Below are 24,518 nucleotides of genomic sequence, written 5' to 3'. Positions count from 1 at the left end.
GAGACTGTGTTTTCTCATCAAAGCCCTTCCATCGGAATGAATTCCTTCTGACATACGTCATATTTTTCTTTCGTTTTAGCACCGATTTAAAACATTTTCTAACAGGAGGTCTTTTGCTACTCAGCGATGGATGTCGAATTAAATTTGTTCTTCATATGACAGTAATAAACACTGCATTTTTAAAATGTAACATGAAGGGTCTCTCCTTCCTGAGGAGAGGAACATGTGGTGCTGATGTTGTGTGATTTATAAATATTTGTGAATGCATATGTTGACCTGAAATCTTTTATCTATTTAAGCCAGCTTTTCCATGTAAGTGGGATAAAAGTCTTAAAAGAGTATTTTTCATGTAATTCATTTGAATGCATTTAATAAGAACTTTTACTATGGGATGGGCAGGGGCTGTGGCACATTGGTAGAGCCACCCTTTTGCATGCAGAATGCCCAGGTCCGATCCCTGGCATTTCCAGTAAAAAAGGATCAGGTAGTAAGTGATGTGCAAGACTTCCACCTGAGACCCTAGAAAGCCACTGCCAATCAGAGTAGACAGTGCTAACCTTGATAGACAAATGATCTAACCAGTATAAGGCAGCTTCATGTGTGGTCATGAGAACCACAAGCAAGTGCTCTGCTAAGGGAACACAGTTTCCTGCCTTTCCATGATTTCTGTATTCACCCTATCCCTTGTACTGCGTGTAAAACTGCTTTTGAGTGTTGGAGGGCCCCTTGAGAACACTGTATTATTTTCAGTGACCGGTATTATTTTCCCTTCCTAGTATAGGAGGAGGACTACAGCAAAACTTACTTACACCCACTGTTTGCATTCATGGCCGATATAAGATTTGAATTTCCTAATTCACATCTCATTCACCTTTTAATCACCTTTTAATACCGTACTAGGCCTGCTTTAAAACTTGCCATGTACAGTGACTTCATTAGTAAATAATCTTAGCAAAACTTACTATAACAGAAGTCCAGAATGCCACCACATTCTAATATTTTATATTGGTTGAGGACTTATTATAAGGTATCTCTTTGATCATGGGGAGTATTTTTGCAGGTTTATTTTTGATATATATGAAAGTATACTGTGAGAACACCTGGTGGGTTTAACTTGTTAAATCAAAGAGGTATTCCGTATGTTACACGTGGAATCCAAATTAACCAAAACTTCTTTGAGGCTGAAGCCAGTTTATCTTGCTGGAATGAAACCACATGTGTGTTCTGAAAATTTAACACAGGTATCGGTTTCTTAATGCATCCGTTAGTTCACATATACTATTTGTATGACACTGTCAATTATAATCTTGTTCTCATGTAGCAACCCGAGTAGTTGCATCTGCAGCAGCCCTCTACCATCTACACACAGGCATTCATTCTACTTAATGAGAAAAGTTGTTTCCTAAATTGATATGTTTGAGAGGAGATTATCAGGTATACAGCTAAGTACAGGATGAAGGAGACTAGAGCAGCCTCAGGTGGTATAACTGCTCTTAGAGTGCTCTTCAAAGTGAAAGAGAATTCAGCATTTTGTACATATAACCAGTTATATGTTAATGGGTTCAGAAGTTAACTATAGATTTAAATATGGCTTATAGACAAAAAGCACTATTTAAAGTGCATTCAGATTTCTTTCAAGGGGGGGGAGGGGTAATTTTCCCTTTTGAAATCTGCAGTTTATAGTAAAGTTATTTGCAAGACTGGAAGTTATTTTTATACTTTTAAACACCCTTTTCCTACTCAGCTCACAATAGAGCCACTTTCTGAACAAAGAAAGCTATTACTCCAAGTATGTTGAGATATCAAACTATACAAGCACCATATTCTTGGTTGCTGTAATTAATAGCCCACCTGCTTTTAAGAACAACTTGACACAAAGAAATTAAGCAGGTGAATCTTGTTCTATCATGAATCTCCATGGCACAACAAGCATCGTCCTGTTTCGTTTCATCTCAGGCTGCTGTTTTAAGGCACAGAAGAATATCAGTTTGGTTTTTAACTGATGATCTTGTTTCTTTTAACTGATGACCTTATTTCTTAAATCACCTCTTGAACAGTGAAATATTATGTAAGTATCTTGTTATTTCTAATGTAAAATCACAGTTGTGTGTGATGGGACAACCATCTCTTCATTTAGAATATGCAGTTTAATACCTAGCATTAATTTTTTAAACATTTCAGATTATCAGATAAGCATTTTGCATATGTTATCCAGTATTGGGCATATTTAAATAATCAGTTTCCACTGGAAGCATTTTGTAAATACAAAAACCCCACAAAAATTGAAACGAGTTATGAAACAGCTAATATTTATTTCTATATTATATGTCTTTATGTTATTATATTATATTTATTTGTTATATTTCTTTCATATATTCTGCCTTCTTCTCACCTAGGAGCTCAAGGAGTTGTGCATTGGGTGTCCCATTCCATCTGTGTCCCATTCCATCACTGGCCAGATCTTTGCCTATTTAGCTTTAACACATTTGATTAACCATTTGATTTTGGGAGGGACGGTGGCTCAGTGGCAGAGTATCTGCTTGGGAAGCAGAAGGTCCCAGGTTCAATCCCTGGCATCTCCAAAAAAGGGTCCAGGCAAATAGGTGTGAAAAACCTCAGCTTGAGACCCTGGAGAGCCGCTGCCAGTCTGAGAAGACAATACTGACTTTGATGGACCAAAGGTCTGATTCAGTATAAGGCAGCTTCATATCTTCATATGTTCAACCAGATGCCTCGAAACCATGTTCTTTTACATGCTCATCCATTGCATTCAAAATGAGTAAAAGACCCACATTAACAAACACCTTGAACAAAATAGTTCACCAGTTAAGAATACCTCAGTTTTGCTAATAGTTACCCTTGTCCAAAATCCTTGGGATCCCAATGCACATTTTGAGCTCTGTCTGCCCAGTTCACCACTCTATTTTGGAGAGCTCTGCTTTGAAAAGGTGTTTTCCAGGAGCAGCTGTCTGAATGCATCACCTCGGAGTGACTGAATGGAAAGCCTTAAACGATAAATTTAAAGAATCGCTTTCCATAAAACTGCATTTCCAGTAGTCCCGTGGATACGCTTTCCTCTCCTAGTTTTAGATAGAGGTCTTTTTCGCACTGACCTTATTCCGGAGCGACGTCCCTCTTCACCGCGCAGCGTCTGCGCGGATTTCGCACTAATTGCTCCACAGAACCCGGAAGAGCGGCGGCTTTTGCATTGCAAATGTAAACTGGTTTTTGGCGGTTTACATTTGCGAAGCAAAAGCTGCGGCTCTTCCGGGTTCTGCGGAGCAATTAGTGCGAAATCCGCGCAGATGCTGCGCGGTGAAGAGGGACGTCGCTCCGGAATAAGGCCAGTGCGAAAACGACCATAGAATCTTCCATGCAGTGAAGCTGTTACTGATCTTTATGATTCTTGCCCGAAGTGTACATGCGCACAAAAGCTTGTGCCTTGAATTAAACTTTGTTGGTCTTAAAGGTGCTACAAGACTCAAATTTTGTTCTGATTCAGTCACCTCTTCTCATAGGGCGGACAATGATACTCCACCTCCACCACCTGTAATTGCTTTCTGGGTTTTTTTCAAAAAAGAGAATGGCTTTGTGTATGATTTTTTGGTTCATGCATTTCCAGTTCTGTTTGAATGCGTGTGGAAGCCAATGCACAGAAACTCATCGGTACATATGTGTGGTTTAGGATTGTGCCATTTGTATAGAGATGACCAGCAGCTTGTGGGTGTTTATAATTTCCATTTCCAGTTTCCTTGTTTTCTTTGAAAGATCAATATGATAGATTCTGCAGTAATGAAATGAATTTTTCCTTTATTCTGGAAACAGTATGGACAACATTGATATAAAATTTGATTTCAACAAAATAATGCAGAAAAACAGATTTTAAAAACTACTATTTCAATCAAGTTCTACCAATCAAAATCCTGAACCTTGGTTTTAAGAAGAGATTCCAGGTCCCTCTGTTTTCTTATGGCTTTTACTCGAACAGCTTTACAATACAACTTCGATTACAACAGGAAGACCCTGTTGAATAGCACAGGGCAAATAGAAACACGTGTGATTTACATATCTGATTTTACATGAGGACAGAGCAGATAAGAAATACTTACAAAATTATCAATAAAACCTTGACTTTGCAGCCTGATTTACAGTGTTTAAATGTTAGAAAAATACATTAACATCTTCAAGTGTATTTTCTCTGTTGAGAATGCTTTTGGGCTTACAACTAACGGCAGATTGCCTAAGTAAAAATATAACATTGAAAGAATCTTTTCTTCTTCACACTAACTTGTCGATATAAAACTGCGTAAATCTTCTCTTTGTTTTTATCCCTCTTCCAAGAAAAAAGGGGGAAAATGCAGTTGTTGGAAAATGAAATTCTGCATTGCTGTGATATGGAGCTGTCTAAGCTATGATCCTGTGCTTTGCCCTCTGTCTGCTTATTTGCTTTAAACTGGTTTGCAAATATATATGTTTTCTGCTGTAAATAAATAAATAGAATGGTAAGTGACGTAGGACCTTTAAATCATGGTCAGCTGTACTGTGCCTATTGGCAAAGTTTAAATACAAATTGTTTCAATTTTCTCCGACTACAGAGGCAAGTAATAGTAGCCATGACCTTCTAATAGGCCTCGCTGAACAGAAGACAGTTATACCACTTGTGGTCGTATCCGCTCTGACTTTCATCTGTCTAGTGATTCTTGTCGGTATTCTCATATACTGGAGGTAAGATTTTAGTGTTACTTTTTTATCTCTGCTATTGCTTTCTCTATGAATCCGGTATTTCATAGGTGGATATGCTATCCTGGTTGGAGCTTATTTTCTCGAGGCAGGCCTCGTGTGCAGTCATGGTGATGTTTTACTGTGAAAGACGGCTCATGCATTTATGAACCTGTAGAGTAAAATCTAGATGGTGCCCATCTCACCAATGAGAGTAGCTGCTTAAAATAACAATGCAGAAAATTTAAAGACGTATTAAAAGTACATAATGGAGCCTAAATGTGCATGTGCAGAATAGCTTATGTTGTAATAGCTAAAGCAAAACACTGTGCAGAATGAATGTGGCAAATCATTTGAACCGTGCTGTGTGTACTGCCATCCTTTCCGTAGCAGTGACATTCTACTGTTCGCGTTTCTTGCTAGTACCTGAAGTTGATTTTTGAGGACATTTAAAGGAATGGTCTATAAATATGCCGTAAATAGATATATACAGTGTAAAATATGTATCATAACTTTTGTTTTGAAATTCATTAAAGTATATTTCACTTCTTAATAAAAGGTTAGGGCCAATTAGCACATTATGTGTTCACCACATCACTGCTGCGACATCAAGTACTGGCTTGTATGTCTGGATTGTTTATCACATCCTTTAAATGCAGATTGAGTATACACTAAGACTGTACTTCAAAATTTTTCATTTTAATTTCAGATTGGGATTTTTTTTTTTTAAAGGGCATGATTTTCAGTATGTTGATATTTAAGGAGCAAGTTTGTTACTGGGATTGTTTTTGGCATGTGTCAGGTTTGGGTTTTTTGTGGGAAACATGCCCCAGCTCCTAGCTGGTTTGTTGTTGTCGTTGTTAGAGAGGATAAGATAGAAATACCACAGTGGTTCATTTATACATTAAAAAATCATATTTTGGCTGACAAGAGCATAAAAATCAATAAGTGAAAGAAGCCATCAATTTCTCTCAGATGCTTTAGACCGGGGGTGTCAAACAGCAGCCTGGGGGGCAGATCAGGCCCCCAGAGGACTCCTATCAGGCACACAATCACATCTGCTTCCTTCTCCCTCTCTCTTGTTTCCTTCTGTGTCACAGTTTGCTTTGCCAGGCTTGCTCAATTGCCCAGGAGCTACAGAGCAAAGCCTCTACTTTCTCCATTGGCTGAGGCTCCTCACTTGGGGAGGAAGGGGGGAGAGGGAAAGCTTGTTTTGCCAGGCTCTCTCAATCACACAGCAGAACTACTGAGCCAAGCCTTTCTTTCTTCTATCAGCTGAGGCTCCTCCTCTGCCTGATTCCCTGGGGAGGGAGGGAAAGAGCTGGAGTTTCCTTTGCCCAGTTCCCTCGATCTCATGGAAGAGATACAGGGACAAAGGGTATCAATTGGGGGAGAATCATCTCGGAGATACACCCTTAATTGTGGTGTGCCTCGGGGGTGGTTCTATCCCTGATGCTGTTCAACATCTGTATGCAACCCCTTGCCCAGCTTGCCCGAAGGTATGGGCTGGGTTGCCACCAGTATGTTGATGACACCCAGCTCTATCTACTAATGGATGGCTGACCTGATGACATCCCAGTAAACATGGACCAAGCATTGCAAGCTGTGGCTGGATGGCTTAAACTGAGCTGACAGAAGCTGAATCCAACGAAGACAGAGGTCCTTTGCCTAAATTGTGGCAGTCTGGGTTAGGGAACTCCCCTACCAATTTTTGATGGTGCACCACTGTCAACGGCACACAAGATCAGAAACTTGGGGGTGCTACTGGAGTCCTCCTTGACAATGGAGGCCCAGATAGCAGCAACTGCGAAATCCGCCTTTTTTCATCTTAAGCGGGCGAAACAGTTGGCTCCTTTCCTTGACCGAAGCAACCTGGCAATGGTGATACATGCAACGGTCACCTCGAGATTGGACTACTATAATGCCCTCTACATGGGGCTGCCCTTGTTGCGAACCCAGAAACTACAGCTAGTGCAGAATGTGGCGGCCAGGCTGTTATTGGAGATTCCCAGGTGGGAGCACATACAGCTGGCGCTGCAAGAACTGCGCTGGCTGCCAGTAGTATACCGGATTCGCTACAAGGTGCTGGTCATTACCTTTAAAGCCCTTTATGGCCAAGGACCTGTCTACCTGAGGGACCGTCTGTCCCCACATGTTCCCAGAGAGTACTAAGATCGGGAACTCAACATCTCTTAGTGATCCCCAGGCTGAGAGAGGAGAGATTGACAACTACTAGGGATTGCGCCTTCTCAGTAGCAGCCCCCTACTAGTGGAATCAGCTGCCGGAAGAGGTTAGGGCCTTGTGGGACCTCGGTCAGTTCCACAAGGCCTGTAAGACAATACTCTTCCGGCTTGCTTTCAGCTGACCTTTGAGACCTACAACAGCAGGAGGAATCCAGGAAATACTGATGCCAGGGTAACTGAATAACACCAAAATATTATTAGCACCAACTGTTTTAAATTGTTTTATTAATTGACTGATTTTATTATTATGAGGTATTAATATGTTAGTCTTTTATGGTTATTATGTTCAATGTTGTAAGCTGCCCTGAGCCTGCCTCGGCGGGGAGGGCGGGGTATAAATTTAATAAACTAAACTAAGAGAGCCAGTTTGGTGTAGTGGTTAAGTGCGTGGACTCTTACCTGGGAGAACTGGGTTTGATTCCCCACTCCTCCACTTGCACCTGCTGGAACGGCCTTGGGTTAGCCATAGCTCTGGCAGAGGTTGTCCTTGAAAGGGCAGCTGCTGTGAGAGCCCTCTCCAGCCCCACCTACCTCACAGGGTGTCTGTTGTGGGGGGGAGAAGATATAGGAGATTGTAAGGCGCTCTGAGTCTCTGATTCAGAGAGAAGGGCGGGGTATAAATCTACAATTTTACAATTCTTCTAAACTAAACTATACAAAGAAAGTGCATTTTTTTAAAAAGCACTTCTGTGTCCTTTATACAGTTTTAACCTTCACTTCCTGGCACTACATTTTATGACGCATGTGGCCTGGCCCGACAAGGTCTCATTTCTGTCAGATCCATCCCTCATAACAAATTAGTATAGGGTTGCCAAGTCCGATTCAAGAAATATCTGGGGACTTTGGGGGTGGAGCCAGGAGACTTTGGGGGTGGAGCCAGGAGACATTAGGGGTGGAGCCAAGATCAAGGCTGTGACAAGCATCATTGAACTCCAAAGGGAGTTCTGGCCATCACATTTAAAGGGACAGCACACCTTTTCAATTCCTTCCTTCCATAGGAAATAATGAAGGATAGGGGCACCTTTTCTCAGGGCTGATAGAATTGGACCCCCTGGTCCAATCTTTTTGAAACTTGGGGGGGGGGTATTTTGGGGAGAGGCACTAGATGCTATACTGAAAATTTGGTGCCTCTATCCAAAAAAACAGCCCCCCCAGAGCCCCGGATACCCTCAGATGAATTCTCCATGATTTTCTCTGGGAATAAATCTCCATAAGGAATAATAGAGTTCCCAGCAGACATTTCCCTCCCCTCCCCCCGTTTTCTGACGACCCTGAAGCGGGGGGGGGCCCTCCAAACCGGGGGATCCCCTGCCCCCACCTGGGGATTGGCAATCCTGAATTAGTACGACACCCCTGCTGTAGAGGGTCTTCTTATTGTTTTCTATAAGAAGACCTGGCCTCCAAATACATTGAAACTAATGCCCCTTTAAAATTTATAGGGACAGCACACTACCAAACCAGTGCACTAGTAGGCCAGGTCAAGAATCAAAAAAGGTAAGAAAGAAACTTAGTAGGCGGCCATTCGTTAAAACTGCACATATATTTGTTATAAGTAAAAAGGCATGTATTTATTTGGAGAAGAAAATGTATAAGGGCCCAATGAAAGCCTTGTTTAAAAGTACAAATGACATATACACAAGGACCAATTATTGTGACCTAACATGTCTTGGCCCGATAAGGCCTTCTTTGAAGGACAACCACTATGAGGTACAAATAGGCACATGTTACATAGAACTGGCAAAAAATATGTCAGTACTGGACCACAGAAGGAATGCTTACTTCCAAAACAAGATTAATATGGGGGGGGGGGGGGGGGAATTGCTAGTAAAATAATATAGGGAAAATGTAAATGCAGAAGAAAATAAGAGATTAGATTTATACGCCATCCTTTACTTAGAGTATCAGAGCAGCACGCAATCTCCTTCCCCTCCGCTCTCCTCCCCAGTCCACAACAGACAGCCCAGGAGGTAGGTGGGGGTTGAGAGAACTCTCAGAGGGCTGCTCTTGAGAGGAAAAGCTCTGAGAGAGTTATGACTGACCCAAGGTCATACCAGCAGGTGCAGGTGGAAAGAGTGGGGAATCAAACCCTGTTCTCGCAGTTTTAGTCGGTGCACTTAACCACTATTCCAAACTGGCTCTTATATATATATTTTAGAAAAAACTAGCATCTTTTACCACCTGTGCATATGAACTGGACACAGGATTTATTCCTTAGAGTCTTCATAAACATTCCTGTCTTGTGTCTATTAATCTCACTTTGAAAGTAAGTAATATAGGGGTTTCCAGGAATATTATAATTCATTATATTATGCTTTATGAATACTTAAACTCATTATTCCCCTTTTTTCAACAACATTCCTTTCATGGTCCAGTCTTGTGCTTCCCTGAAACCTAAAACACTCCCAAAATTTGAGAGATAAATTATCATTATGCCCAGAATTTTGGAAATGTTTGGAGGTCATTTCAGATACCACTGACCCAACCAGAAATAGTTAATTTCAGGTTTAATTCTGGCTCAGGTATATCCAAAAGCACACCTGTAGTTTACATAGAACCCAATCCCAACTAAATTGTGATTTTTGTTCCCATTGATATTGCTGTTCACACATATTGCTGTGAGTCATCTATTGTTGAGTGATCTGGATATGTTTATGTGGAAGAAAAAAAAAAAGGTAGTCCCCTGCGCAAGCACCAGTCATTTTCGACTCTGGGGTGACATTGCTTTCACAATATTTTCATAGCAGACTTTTTACGGGGTATAAAGGGCTGCACATCTTTTTTTTTTTGTTTAATCTACATTTAGCTTCAATTTGTGATGGATTTTTCTGTGAGGATTTATGGCTAACCATCTTGTTGACAAGCTTTTCTGTAGCTTTTCAATATGACATGACTGTTCATATTTATCTTCCAAAAGGTTTTATCTGCAAAGCTAAAATGTCTTTGAAAGAAAACACTGTCCTAAACTGTAAAACCAGGATTGCATGGTGTTCTTTCAGTAATCCTACATGTGTTCTGATTTTGTTCTTTACAGATGATGATGGTGTGTTCATTTTGTTTCTTTTCATATATATGTACGCATTTTGTTTATACACAGGCACACACACACACACACTCATGCATTTTTGTAACTTTAATCTTTCAAAATCAAACTAATATCCCATTAAAGATAATATCCCTTAGATTGTGATGAATTTAATCCTTTGTGTCTTTTCAGTGTACCACAAAATAGAATTTGTAATTCTCTGTTTTGTTAATCGGAAACAGAAATTGCATGGACCACAAGAGGTCACTAAGTTTTTCCTTATTTTTCTGTGATATAACAACTGAATAAGATTTCAGGAAATAAAAGCCTACCCATTTTTGCACATAGTTTCTATTAAAGTCTAAGGGATTTTTGGAAAACTCACCAATTTCTTTAAAATACCAGGTCATCAAATTGTCATTTTGGATGAACTCCTGTTTGGACATGTAGAGTATGCAGTACAATGAATGGATCAATACTGTAGACCATTCTCTATTTTTTCGCCTTGTAGAACTTTCTTTGAGAGCTGGTTCACAATTGCATTTCTCACATTTCCACAAGAATACATGCAATAGGACTTTCCTTTCAAAGAACAAGGGGCAAACCACATAGTATACAGGAAGATCTATGATCTCCATATGTTTCATTTTTTGCTAAATGTAGTCCTGAAAGGTAGAACTACTAATTAGGTCAGGAAATGGCAAGGGGCTGGGATGATTAACTTTTATCCGCATTCAATTTTTCCCATTTAAATGGCCCCTCTAACATAGCTATTTGGTCCCATGGTGGTGAGGGGGGGAGAGAAATACTGGTGTCTGTAGCATGCCTCTATGTTTCTCCCACAGAGCAAGTAAACAACTTGAAGAAAGAACAAAATTGCATAGGGAGAAGGATTAAAAACAACCTGCCCTTTCTGCAACTTGTTTAACCAAATCAATAGCCCCTCTATTAGTTGCACTTAATTTTAAAAAATTGAAGATCTCCTGGTGTAATGCTATTTCACCCTGATTTCATGTTAGCTGTGTATGTTGTTTCATTCAGTCATTGGAAGTTACGGTGCAAAAGCTCATTTCAGCTGCAGTGCTGTGAACATTATGCTGGGTTTAAGGCCCTTTGGAATCATTTGAACTTAACATTCAAATATGTATAATTAAAATAGGGTTGCAAGAATATCATACATAGATTTATGCACTATAAACATTTCCATGACAGCTAAACCCCCATTTAAGATAACATTATGCAAAAATGAAGTCTGAAAAGGCTACTCTCATCTGCATATTAGGACTTGTGATTTTAGTTTTATTCTTCATCTCTGTCTAGAGCTACCAAGTAGTCACACATTCAGAAAAGGCTTCCTAAGACTGATAACAAAAAAAAACATAAATTAAAAGTGTTGTATAGAGTTGTACAAGAGGGAAGGGCAGGTACCCCTTCCCCCCTCCTCACTGCCATGTCTGCCTTTCCCCCTCTTATCTCTGCTCCAGCTTGCTTCTCCCCTGGCTCCGCTGGCTACGTTGGCTTCCTACCCCCTCCTTCCAACTTGTTCTCCTCTCCCCCCACTCAGCATCATGGGAAATGAGTGAGTGAAGCAAGCTCTACCTTCCCCTCTTCACCTACTCCTGGTGACCACTGCCCCATTTCCTTATGGCATCTTGAGATGCTGTGCTTATGCTAGGAGGGAGGGTTTATACACCACAATTAAGAGGGTTTTTTGTAAATGATACTGGGTGGCCGAACGTGGATTTGCAGAACCTGTGGCTGGCACCATTGTATGGATTTTCCTGACTGTACAGAGGTATAGTATTAGATATAGGGATTGGCTATTAGATATAGGGATGTCATCCGTAGTCAAAGCAACAAATGTGATATTGATAGCTACTATGTCAAACTAATGATACTAATGAACCTGCAGTGGCATCTTACACACTTGGCTAGTTAATTGCGACAGCTGTTTTTGCAGATACATGGGCTAAGTTCTCTGTACATTTCTGTGCTGAAGTGCACTGAAGGTGTGAGAACAAAAATACAAAGGTCTGGCTCCAGTAGGCCAAGTATGTTTGCACAAATGCATTGGGGCTTCTTAGGTCAGAAAAAGGGGAAATGCTGTAGTGTGGACGAAGAAACACAAACAAAAGTCTTGATAGATGAGGTGGCAAGAATCAACATTGTACTTCTGTGGAGGGGCTGTAACTCTGTAGTTTAAAAAAAAAATCTTCGTTGTGTGCAGAAGATCCCAGGTTCAATCCCCAGCAACCCCAGTTATATGATCAGTGAGTAGAAAAGATGAAATATGGCTGCTTGAGATTGTAAAGGGCTACGGCCCATCAGGATAGACCAATGGTGTAACACAGTATAAGGCAGCTTCATATGTTCATCTACCTTTGTTGAAGCATGAATAACATCATAGCATAAGTAACATTAAGCATCATCCCTATATTTTTAATCATAGCATTTGCTCAATAATTAATCAGCTTTTTTTCTTTGTGCTAAGGCATTAACTTCCAAATATCTGAAACGAAAGCCAAATTTAATTTAGAATGGATTTCATTTTGAAGACTGTTGAATGGTTAAGTACTCAGTACTATTCAAATCAGAGAAACTACTGAATTTTAAAACCCTCTATTTAATTAAAAGTTCCTTAAAGTTGCAATGGAAGAAAAAAATTAATATCCCACTTCACATAAACTGGAACTTAATAAATTTTTAATTACATCCGTGCCTTTATTTCTCATCCAGATATCTCTTTTTGTAGTTAACAGATTGTGAGTAATACTTCAAACACAGTAAATGACCCATATAAGGTGTTATTAGCAAGTTTAATTAAGTGAAGATTGATTTTTTTTTAATTAGGGAAAGGCTACATAGTATAAAACTCAATTTGGTTATTATAAGCTTTGGAATTACTTACAGTAGTCTCTTTCCAGATGTCTTTTCTATTGTCTTCACATCTGGGGTATGAAAGAAAATTAGAATATTACTGTGCAACAACAGTTAATGTTTTCATTCCAGATCCCAGCTCCATTTCATTGGCTGCATTGTCATTAGTAGTTATGATATGTTACAGTATGAAGCACCAACCTTCCCCTGCAATGGATTGCTTCTTTATTCAACTCCAAGGAAAGAGGTCTCTCATTATAGTATAAAAAGTGATTTAAAACACAAGTCTAGGAGTATACTAGCGCCACAGAAAGTGAAATGGGACAATTAGCTTGCATTTCAATCTGATTGAGGCAAGCGTATGGTACACTTCAAGCCTGGAACAGCAAGTTAAAGTTTGCTCAGTTGTTTCCATCCCCTGTTCCCCATTACGATGAATTCCTGCTACATCTTCTGCCTCTTGTTCAGGTAAAAAATTATTTAAACATTTAGTATGGAGGTTATTGTGCTGTCTATTTATGTGGTGTTTTGAACCGTTAAGCCAGATGTGAGCATCTTTATATCCCATTGAGTTCCATGGGGAAAAATAGTCGCATATTTAATTCTTCCTCCCTGAAAATGTTGAGGCCTAAAGGGTTTTGAATCGTGCCCTAAATGTTTACTTCAAAATGTGATGATGTCGAGAGCTGATTATATAGATCTTAGATACATAATAAGTGTTTTGATATGCGTTATATTCTTTTCCCCCATGATGATCATCATTCAAGACTGCAGATTTTGTAGAGAGCTAGTATTCACTAATGCAAAATATTATTTCCTGTATCTTTCTGTTAGGAAATGCTTCCAAACAGCACATTTTTATTTAGAAGATAACACATCACCTCGGGTAATATCCCTTCCCCCAGCACCAGTCTTCCCTGTATCAGGTAATTTGCCTTGAATTAATTTTTCTGAACAATTGTTATTTTCTAAACTGTTGCAGATAGTGATTGTTCCTGTAATTAACAGTGTTACACTGTTAAGCCTACAGGGTTTTAGAAAGTTTTTAGAAAGGTATAACTGTGCTTAGGATGGCACTTTAACTTAGGGTGATGTGGCAAAGAGCTATCATGTCAGTGTGACTTCTGATCCAGTGTCAGCAGTCTGTGAATTCTAGTAGGTGCATACTAGAACATGGAAATAGATGTCACACTCCATTTAGTTTGTTATGGAGTGGCTGTCCTTGAGAACCATAAACATAGCAGCATGTGCAAAGCCACTGATTGCTCTCAAAATTCCCTGTGCTCTTGAGTGGTCTTGTCAAATGCCCTTTGGCATTCTCCACTTTTTTCCATGCAAAGTTTTGGGAATACTGTTTTTGGTCAAACATAGGAGTAGAAGCAGGAATAAAAGATGCACTAATGAACGCATACCTAGTTTTTTAAGAGGTTAGGTTGTTGTTTGGCTTATTGTTGAATCACATTGATTTCAACAGGATTTAAAGTAATTTCACTCTAAGAAATTCAGTTTAATGATTGGACTGCTAGATTCAGATAGTTTATGCTGTAGTTTAGACTTCATCACTTAAATGTATGTCTGTTTTGTTTAATTTAATTCAAACCAATAAAAAGGCTTCTCTCCGTGTGCGTATCTCTCTCCTATAGCATTTTTTATTATACACCTTTCATTCTGATTCCATTATCCTGTCAGATGTACCAGGCTTAGTCACTAAGATCATCAAATAAGATTTGTGGTTGAGCATGTATTCGAACCCACGCCCAAATGCAATACTGTACTCCATTGCACTAAATTAGTCCATAGCAAAAACAAAAGAGTGGCTTGTATAACTCACATGTCAACAGAGCTTGAAGTCTGTTGCTGTAAAGCATTTCATTAAAGTATAAGCTCTTTTCGAACCTTATGCCTTGTTTTTGTTATACGTTATGTTATAAAGATACTTGACCCAGTTCACAAAAAAAGATGATAGTATTATACAGATTAAGATCAATAAAAGCAGCTGCAACTTGTATCACTAAACAAAAGCAGCTACATTAAAAGTCTATAGTTTTCATGATGCATAATGCTTATCCACAAATATAAGCGCTTGTTCAAGGGAACATGACATTGGTGGCTTTTAGGTTAATGAAAAGCCACTACTTTTCATCACACTCAGACTGAAACTACTTGTATTGCTCAGGTGTGTGTCTTTTATCCAACTTTTTTTTAGGGGGGTGTAATGCAGTCTCAGCCTTGCAGAAAGAAAGGGGGAGGACTATTTAATTATTTCCCTTCTGGTTATTATCATCAAACACCACTCCCAATTGCAAGGAGAAAGATACAAGGTGCTTAATCTGGAAGTGTGTGTGTGTGTTCTACACAAACATAACTCTTTGCTGGGGGCAGAATGGAAAAATCATGTACGGAAACTGAGCAATGGGTTGATTTTATAAATGCGAAATTTAAAAATGAGGGATATTTAAAAGGGCCAAGGTGAGCCTCAAAGAAAAAAGATCTACAGCCATTTGATTATTTCTGTTTTCCTACTCTTTGCCTTTGATATTGTGTTGCAAACACTTTGTAGAGTGATTATTGTATTCCCTTCCAGTCTTTTCTCCAGACACATCATCATGTATCCACTCTATGGCCTTATGAAATGAGCTGTACCACATGTGTGTGTATATATGCGTGAAGTATTTTTTCCATATTAACCAAGTTAGTAGTGTGTCGTTTCTTCTACAGCTGCCATGTGCTATAAAGCTATAGAAACTCTCTTAGCAGCTATAGTTTTTTCTACAGCTGCCAGGTGCTATAAAGCTATAGAAACTCTCTTAGCAGCTGAATGCTGACTCTTCATAGAATCATGGAGTTGGAAAGGACCTCCAGGGTCATCTAGTCCAACCCCTTGAACAATGCAGGAACTTCACAAATATCTCCCACCACACACACACATACATCTCTAATGAGCCCTGCTCCATGCCCAGAAGATGGCAAAAAACTCCAGAATCCCTTGCCAAATGAGCCTGAAAAAAAATTGCTGACTGACCCCCTAAGTGTCAATCAGCATTTCCCTGGCCATGTAAGAAATGGCCACAAGAACTAAGAACTGATTAAATCCTTCCTGGCCTCCTCATGATCTGCCTAAGTTCACAGGATCAGCATTGCTGTCAGATGGCCATCTAGCCTCTGCTTAAAAACCTCCAATGAAGAAGAGCCCACCAACTCCCAAGGAAGCCTGTTCCACTGAGGAACCGCTCTAACTGTCAGAAAGTTCTTCCTAATGTATAGCTGGAAACTCTTTTGATTTAATTTCAAATTTCAACCCGTTGGTTCTGGTGCAACCTTCTAGGGCCACAGAAAACAATTCTGCACCATTCTCTATATGATAGCCTTTCAGGTACTTGAAGGTGGTGGTCATATCACCTCTCAGTCATCTATTCCCCAAGCTAAACACACCAAGCTCCTTCAACCTTTCCTCATAGGACTTGGTCTCCAGACCCCTCACCATCTTCATTGCCCTCCTCTGGACATGTTCCAGCTTGTCTATATCCTTAAATTGTGGTGCCCAAAACTGAACACAATATTCTAGGTTAGACCTCACCCAGAGTATTGTATTCAGTTCATTTCGGCTTATAGGTGGGAGGATCACCAGAGGTTGCTGCTTCTAAAAGTAGCACCAAGACTTGCTTTTTTCCACAGTTCAACAGACAGGAATGCTTTATAAAAGATGGTTGCAGAGATTGGTCCTCACAGAAGAGGAGGAGTTTGATGGACCGGGTAGCAAGGAGCTAGCACACAAAGCCAAGGGGTTTCATGTACAATGCATGATATATCTCATTCTAGTATTACAGCCAGCTTCTTTATGTACCAGAACAGTGAACCATAAACCAATGTGGCTGTCTCTGGGATGGATCCAGACTGAAAAATGTTCTGCATTATTGAGTTACTCTTGATGTTTTTGGGAGTCTATCCACAAGCGTTGGAATAAGGCGAGCCAGTTTGGTGTAGTGGTTAAGTGTGCAGACTCTTATCTGGGAGAACCGGGTTTGATTCCCCACTCCTCCACTTACACCTGCTGGCATGGCCTTGGGTCAGCCATAGCTCTGACAGAGGTTGTCCTTGAAAGGGCAGCTGCTATGAGAGCCCTCTCCAGCCCCACCCACTTCACAGGGTGTTTGTTGTGGGGGAGGAAGGTAAAGGAGATTGTGAGCCACTCTGAGACTCTGTCCTTGAAAGGGCAGCTGCTGTGAGAGCCCTCTCCAGCCCCACCCACCTCACAGGGTGTCTGTTGTGGGGGAGGAAGGTAAAGGAGATTGTGAGCTGCTCTGAGACTCTTCGGAGTGGAGGGCGGGATATAAATCCAATATCTTCTTCTATCTTCTATGAGCTTGGTTCTCCCGCTGCATTTTCACAGTTGTGAAGTCAGTTTATTTTCTTCCACACATGCCATAAATAATGAGGATTTTCAAGGGAAAGTGTTGCTATCATGACTGACATCACAGCAAACCACCCTTTTTAATTTTTGTCCATGCGTTATCAATCGATCAATATCATGACTGCATTTTAAAGGCACTAAAATATCAGTGTATCAATATAGTGTTGTAATGATAGTTTAAACAGGTTCTCTGAATTCTCAGCTTTCATTTTTAAAAAGTCTCTTGCACCTTCCTTCACAAAAAACATGCCCTTTTCCTTATATCTCCACACTGGAAGAGGTTTGGGACTTACTTTGTTTTAATAAAAGCTGGAAATTCAGAGAATCTCCTTAAACTATCATATAGCACTATGTAGATATTTTAGTGCTGACTTCTAAAAAATATACAAAGCAAACCACTCATTTCAGAGCAGAGAGGAGGAGAGGAGTGGTTTGGTGATGATGATAGTTCAGCTTTCAAAAAGTGGGCTGGAGGTGAGTGGAAATAGGTTAGACAAAACTGACAAAAACATTATGCTCCAGAAAAAAAAGTTGACTCAAAATCAGCTTCCAGAAAGAGATCACGGTGAAAGTGGTTTCAATGGGACCCAAAGTGGCTTACAACATTATTTTCCCCTCCTCCTATATACTACAACAACCCTTTGAGGTAGTTAGGTTGAGAGAAAATGACTGCTACAAGATCACGCATCGAGTTTCTATGACTGACTGGGAATCTGAAGTTACCAGATCCTAGTCTGACACTGGGCGTTTTCGCACTGACCTTACTCCGGAGCGACGTCCCTCTTCACCGCGCAGCGTCTGCGCAGATTTCGCACCAATTGCTCCGCAGAACCCGGAAGAGCCGCAAAGTCCCACGGCTTTTGCGTCACAAATGTAAACTGGTTTTTGGCGGTTTACATTTGCGACACAAAAGCCGCGTGACTTTGCGGCTCTTCCGGGTTCTGCGGAGCAATTGGTGCAAAATCCGCGCAGACGCTGCGCGGTGAAGAGGGATGTCGCTCCGGAGTAAGGTCAGTGCGAAAACGCCCACTCTTAACTACTATAACTCCCATTTTAGGCCTGCAGGACTGAATGCATTATTGATACATTTGTTTTCATGGATCCGTTATCTAGCCTTATGTAATTATCCCAACTTTTCCAGTGCAATAATTGTCTTTCATTTTATCAGAGAACATATTTTGTGCCAGACTTCTTTGCCAAGGTTTAAGGTGGCATTACACATTTGCACAATTTTTATTAGGCTCGAATGGCTAATTCAATTTGTGTATTCAGACCTATTCAAATAAAAATAAGAACAGATGGATCCCAGTACAAATTAACAAATTATCGGTTACTGAAGCCTGAAAAAATATTAGATGTCTTAAATGATGAAACATCTGTTGATGTAAATAACAATCCCGTATACATCTTGTTTGTTGTTTCTTCTTCATTTGAAGCATTTGTGAAATAGCACATAAGAAAACCCTAATGGATCAGACCAAGCATCAGTGAAGTCCAGTGTATCATTTTTTACGCTCCGGACCATAGGACACAACTTCCTCCTGGGGGGCGATCCGCTGCCTCCGCCTCCGATCCCGGCGCTTCCCCCGCGCCTGCCTGCCTGGCTCCAGCTTCTTCCAGAAAGCGCTGGGATCGCTCCACGCTGCCCCCACTGCAAACCCAGCGCTTTGCGAGCGCCGGCTGCGGAGAGGGCAGCGTACTTCCTCCGTGCCTGTCTGTCTGGCTCCAGCTCTGACGCTTACAGCAAGCGCCAGGATCGCTCCCTCTGCCCTCCGATCCCAGCGCTTGCTTTAAGCATCAGAGCTGGAGCCAGGCAGGCAGGCACGGTGGAAGCATGCTGCCCCCTCCACAGCCGGCGCTCGCGAAGCTCTGGGTTTGCGGTGGGGGCAGCGTGGAGCAATCCCAGCGCTTGCTGGAAGAAGCTGGAGCCAGGCAGGCAGGCGTGGGGGAAGCGCCGGGATCGGAGGCGGAGACAACGGATCGCGCCCCCCCCCCCCGGCGGAAGGTTCCTTCGCTCCATAAGACGCACACACTTTTCCCCCCACCTTTTTTGGGGGGGGGTGCGTCTTATGGTCCGAAAAATACGGTAACTCCAATTCCAAATAATGGGCCTGGTCCAAGGAAAATTGTGCCATAGGTTGAATTCTAAGTTATGTTGTTATGTTAACATTGACCAGGAAATTAAGCACCCATACACTGAATAGGGCACACTTCCCAGTAAATGGGTTATGACAGACTGTAAATAATAATACATGGAAGACAGTGCACAGATAACAACTTATAATATGTGGAAGACAGTGCACAGATAACAACTTTTAAATCCTACTTAGATCAATGGCCTAGTTTTCTTTTGATGGGACCAACAACCATTATCACTGGAAACAAAGTGTTGATTGAGAAATATGATTGTAAGAATGAAAAGTAGTGGAACATTGTGTATTTTGTCATATCCTCATAGGGAAAAATGTAAAAGATGAGGGGCTGGATCTCAGGGGGTCCCCTTTCCTCCAGCAACAGGATGGGAGAAGATTATAGTGGACTGTTGCAGGAGGGGAGAGGCAGTAAAATTATGCTCCATGAGCATAATCTTGTGTTCATAGAAACATTTAGTCTAGATGCAACCTTAGTATTTTATCCTTAGAACCATGAGCAGAGCTCCACTCATGAAACAGAATTTTCTCCCCCTCCATTGAAATACTGATCCCAGGGTGCAGGGAACTCCCCAGGAATAGTTGTAGGTGCAGTGCTTGGTGGGGAGGGGGGGATATGGATAGAGTAGGAATATGCAAAAACTGCAGAAAATCAACATTGGATTTTACCCATGGTGTTGAGTTACATCTCTTCTTTCTCTGTTTCTTTTCACTTTTAAGAAGATGTTGGAGCAATCCCAGCAAAGCATTTTCCAAAACATGTTGCAGATTTACATGCCACTAACAGGTTTACTGAAGAATTTGAGGTATGCAATATTGCTCCATTAAAATAAGTAATACAAATCATGTTGAGTGATAACCAATCCAAAACCATGCTTATTTCTGGGTGTTAAAATCCTAGATGTTCATGGTACTATACCATGTGACTTTAGGAGGAATTTTTGTTTAGCCCCCATGTTGTTGTGGCCTATGTTCAGATGTGATCAGATCATATATATATATATATATTCTGAACTTTGGAGTATGGATTCCCATATTTCCCTATGAAAAGAGAAAGACTCACATTTGCAAGAGTATAATGTGAATATAATGTTCTGTTTGCATAGTCAGTAGTGGAACACTATACAAGCTACTCAGAATCAAAATGACTAAGATGTGTGTTCTCTGTTTGCCTCTCCTGAACCTCAGTGCAAATTTCTATACCTCTCATTAAGGTAGATGAGAGGCCTTCTTGTATCTTGGAATCTTTTGCATCTCATCACAGGAGGGAAATGTGCCAGGCTCACATATTATACAGGAAGCATGGAAAGAGAAAGTGCAAATCACTCACACTGCTTTGCCACTACTTGTGTACAATTTTTGAAACTGCCCTGAATAACGATAAAGTGCTTCTGCTGAACAATATTTGAAGCATTTGGTCAAAACTTAATGATAAAATGACAGAATGTAGTTGCTAATCCAAAATCATAGAAGCTCAGCTCTTCGTGATTGATGTTTGGTGCATTCCGGTTGCGTTTTCAGTTGTCAGTTTAGCTTTTACAGTGTCACTAACACAAAGAAATAATTTAAGCTAAGTGACTGGGTGCTATGAGATGGAAATTTATTAAGAACAAGCTAATGAGACACCTAATTTCTATGCCTCACGTAACTGAAATAGAATTTAACTTCATTTGCAGTTCATGTATGTTAGCTCTTCAGAGAATGGCCAAATACTTGCATGTTTTTCATAAGGAAACTTTCATGCATAGTGTTTGTATTAGCAAAGCAAGCAATGTAATTTGAATCTACAAAATGCTTTCCCTGAATCCGAAATCACCAGATACTAAATCTTACTTGTGCATTGAATCAACCATTCTAGTTCACATTAATCAATGGGTGTCTTACCATTGACTTCAATGGAAGGTAGATTACATATCTAGTCACTAAAAACTATGTTTCCTGGTGAATTTCTTTTACTTTCCGTGTCCTTTATTAGAAATGCCTAGCATGGTTCTATTATCAATGTATATCTATATGTGTATATCTCATAACCATTATTGCTTTCCATTGTATTTGTAATATATAAACATTTACTCATTTGTTGTGTGCTGTGGAATTTGATTTATTTTTACCTTTTTTGCATTCATTCCTTCATTAGACACTGAAAGAGTTTTATCAGGTAAGGAATTCTTTCAATATATTTTATTTTAGTAAAAAAAAACTAGTAGCAAGATCCCATGCATTATTTGTGGGGCGGGGACTCTATGCAAATGTGTGTATAGGCATGTGTTGTAAAACTCATGTACCATTTTTCTTTTTCAGGAAATCCAGAGCTGTACTGTAGATCTAGGTATTACCTCAGACAGTTCTAACCATCCTGACAACAAGAATAAGAACAGATATATAAACATTGTGGCCTGTAAGTAATTCTGTTTATCTGTTTGTGCCTGTAAGCCTCATGCATTGTAGGAGAGCCAGTTTGGTGTAGTGGTTAAGTGTGCAGACTCATATCTGGGAGAACCGGGTTTGATTCCCCACTCCTCCACTTGCACCTGCTAGCATGGCCTTGGGTCAGACATAGCTCTGGCAGAGGTTGTCCTTGAAAGGGTAGCTGCTGTGAGAACCCTCTCCAGCCCCACCCACCTCACAGGGTATCTGTTGTCGGGGAGGAAGGTAAAGGAGATTGTAAGCCGCTCTGAGACTCTTCGGAGTGGAAGGCGGGATATAAATCCAATATCTTCTTTTTCTTCTTCTTCTTCTACTGCTGGTGTTCAAAGACAGGTGAGCCTCTTCTAGCACATCTAGTCCTGGACATTATTTTCCATGGCAATTTTACTATAGCAATAGATGGCTAAGGCTCAAGGCTAGGATTGCCAGGTGTGCTGTAGCAGGAAACCTCCCAGCCAACCTAATTCATTGCCCACTTGTGCCTGAAGTGCCGGCAAGAGGAAATGGGGGGGATGAGGGCAGGTAGCAGCATTTCACTGGTATGCACTGCTGATGTAACTTCCAGGGAAAACCAGAAGTGATGTGGGATGCTCTAGGATTTGCAAAAGCTATCCTTTTACCACAGTGTTACTACAGCCCCAGTACTAGGGGTTCTGCCGCTTGAGGCACCACCACTCCCGAAATCTCCCTTGAGGAAAATCCTCTCGCACATGCGGCACGGTGGGCAGGGAATAAGGGAGCGATGGGCAGCACACAACAGTGCTGCTGTGCTGCAGCTTTCCCTTACAGTATGCTCTTTGGTGGTTTCCTTGGAAGCCTCCAAGGAGGGCACTGTTTTAGCAGTGCCCGGCCACATTCGGGTTGAAAGCAGCCAGGCACCACTAAAACAGTGCAGAGGCTTTCAAGGAAGCCTCCAAAGAGCATAGTGCACTTTGTAGCGCTCCTCCAAGCCTGTCTTGGAGGAACACTCTGCAGGGGCAAGGGACAGCAAGGCAGGGTAGCGCTCTAGGCAGCCGCCTACCTTGCCTAGTCCCATGCGCTGGCCCTGGTTACATAGACCTAGAGCATTCCATGACATTACTTCTTGTTTTCATCAGAAGTGACAACAGTGCATCAGCGTGCCACCAGTGTGCTAATTCCTCCCCCATAAATGCACCCAGGGATGTTTGGCTGTGGTCAGGAGACTTTATTCATCCCTGGAGCTAAGCTACATAGTACTATTGAGCTAGGCAGGATTTCATAAGTATTTATCTTTACCCCCTTCTCCACCCATTGATTCATCATGGATCACCCACTTGTATGTTGTATTTCTCGTTTTAAATATATATTAGCACTATTAGCACTAAATATATATTTGCACTATTCACTTCTCTGTTGTTGATAGTATAGTAGATCCATGTTTCTTTCTTTGATTTGATTTACACAAGTCTTTGTACTCCAGAGGAAATTATGTAAATCCATTTAATCCTTTTGTACTTTTCTTTCATTGTTGAGTGCTAATTTCATCACCCAGCCACCACAAACACACTGAAAAATGCAGATTTGTATATGTAAATAGAAAGGTCCATTAGGGTTTGTAGAATCTTTCGGGATCAAGTGCCGTGTTCTACTGGAGAAAGTTTTCCTTCCAGACGTTTCGTTCTCAGCTGCGGAGAACATCCTCAGTGGTGTTGCAGCCGGAGCAGGTGCTCAGACCTTCTTGGATGCTGTGCATTGAGTGGGGCCAGGGCTGCTGGAGAGCTGCTATTTCTAGGCTGGAGGGAGTGTGATGAAAGGGCAATTAGTTTGTGGATGTGCCCATTGTTTGGTGGGGCTTCCTGTGCCCATTGTTTGGTGGGGCCCCACCAAACAATGGGCACATCCACAAACTAATTGCCCTTTCATCACACCCCCTCCAGCCTAGAAATAGCAGCTCTCCAGCAGCCCTGGCCCCACTCAATGCACAGCTGCCAAGAAGGTCTGAGCACCTGCTCCGGCTGCAACGCCACTGAGGATGTTCTCCGCAGCTGAGAACGAAACGTCTGGAAGGAAAACTTTCTCCAGTAGAACATGGCACTTGATCCCGAAAGATTCTACAAACCCTAATGATGTTACCAGCCGTGAAAACCTGAAATCTTTGAGAAAGGTCCATTCTTTCTGAAGTCATGAGTAATTTGATATGAGCAATAACTAGTGCCCCTAAACTGGACATACAATTCAATTGACATCTAAAGACTTGTGCAGCAACTTGAGTAGAGCCCAGGTGAGCCTTGTGATGCAGATGGTCATCCTCAGCTGTGCATACAGAAAGCTGCTTCTGTACATAGTAAGCATGGCAGCAATTGCATTCAGTTATTCCTGTTCAAGTACAGAATGCCTGCATGGTTCAAATTAACTTAATATATAGATAAAATGATCTTTTTAAGAAGTGTTTTCACGGAAAACTATTCCATTGCTAAAATGTCAGTAGTTGTAACCTTTTCTCCCTCTTTAATGCAGATGATCACAGTAGGGTCAAGCTTGCACAACTTTCAGACAAGGATGGAAAACTGACTGACTACATCAATGCCAACTACGTTGATGTAAGTGCACTTTCCTTGCACTTTTCTTGGATTGTGGGTTGGCGTACACAGCGGCTAGGATAGGACTTTTGCTTCAGCAGTTGCATATATATATTTGGGGGGAGGGG

The 24,518-nt window shown here is 41.1% G+C and overlaps 1 protein-coding gene across 6 annotated transcripts in view; it reads left to right on the top strand.

Annotated features, from left to right (window-relative positions):
- PTPRZ1 (protein tyrosine phosphatase receptor type Z1) overlaps positions 1 to 24,518 on the top strand; it is a 168,248-nt gene that overhangs the window by 124,091 nt on the left and 19,639 nt on the right. For 2 of the 6 annotated variants that reach the window (XM_060244826.1, XM_060244830.1), the window contains exons 13-18: positions 4,596 to 4,725; positions 13,697 to 13,788; positions 20,144 to 20,229; positions 21,561 to 21,581; positions 21,725 to 21,821; positions 24,329 to 24,411. In XM_060244826.1, the coding sequence (XP_060100809.1) occupies positions 4,596 to 4,725; positions 13,697 to 13,788; positions 20,144 to 20,229; positions 21,561 to 21,581; positions 21,725 to 21,821; positions 24,329 to 24,411 (509 nt within the window). The remainder of the gene's footprint in view (positions 1 to 4,595; positions 4,726 to 13,696; positions 13,789 to 20,143; positions 20,230 to 21,560; positions 21,582 to 21,724; positions 21,822 to 24,328; positions 24,412 to 24,518) is intronic. The other 4 variants (XM_060244831.1, XM_060244828.1, XM_060244827.1 and 1 more) reach the window with 3 other exon arrangements.

The sequence above is a fragment of the Heteronotia binoei genome, chromosome 8 (genome assembly GCF_032191835.1).
Source record: "Heteronotia binoei isolate CCM8104 ecotype False Entrance Well chromosome 8, APGP_CSIRO_Hbin_v1, whole genome shotgun sequence".
NCBI lineage: Eukaryota > Metazoa > Chordata > Lepidosauria > Squamata > Gekkonidae > Heteronotia > Heteronotia binoei.
Note: the sequence above shows the minus strand (reverse complement) of the source record. Positions and strands in the feature narration are given on the sequence as shown.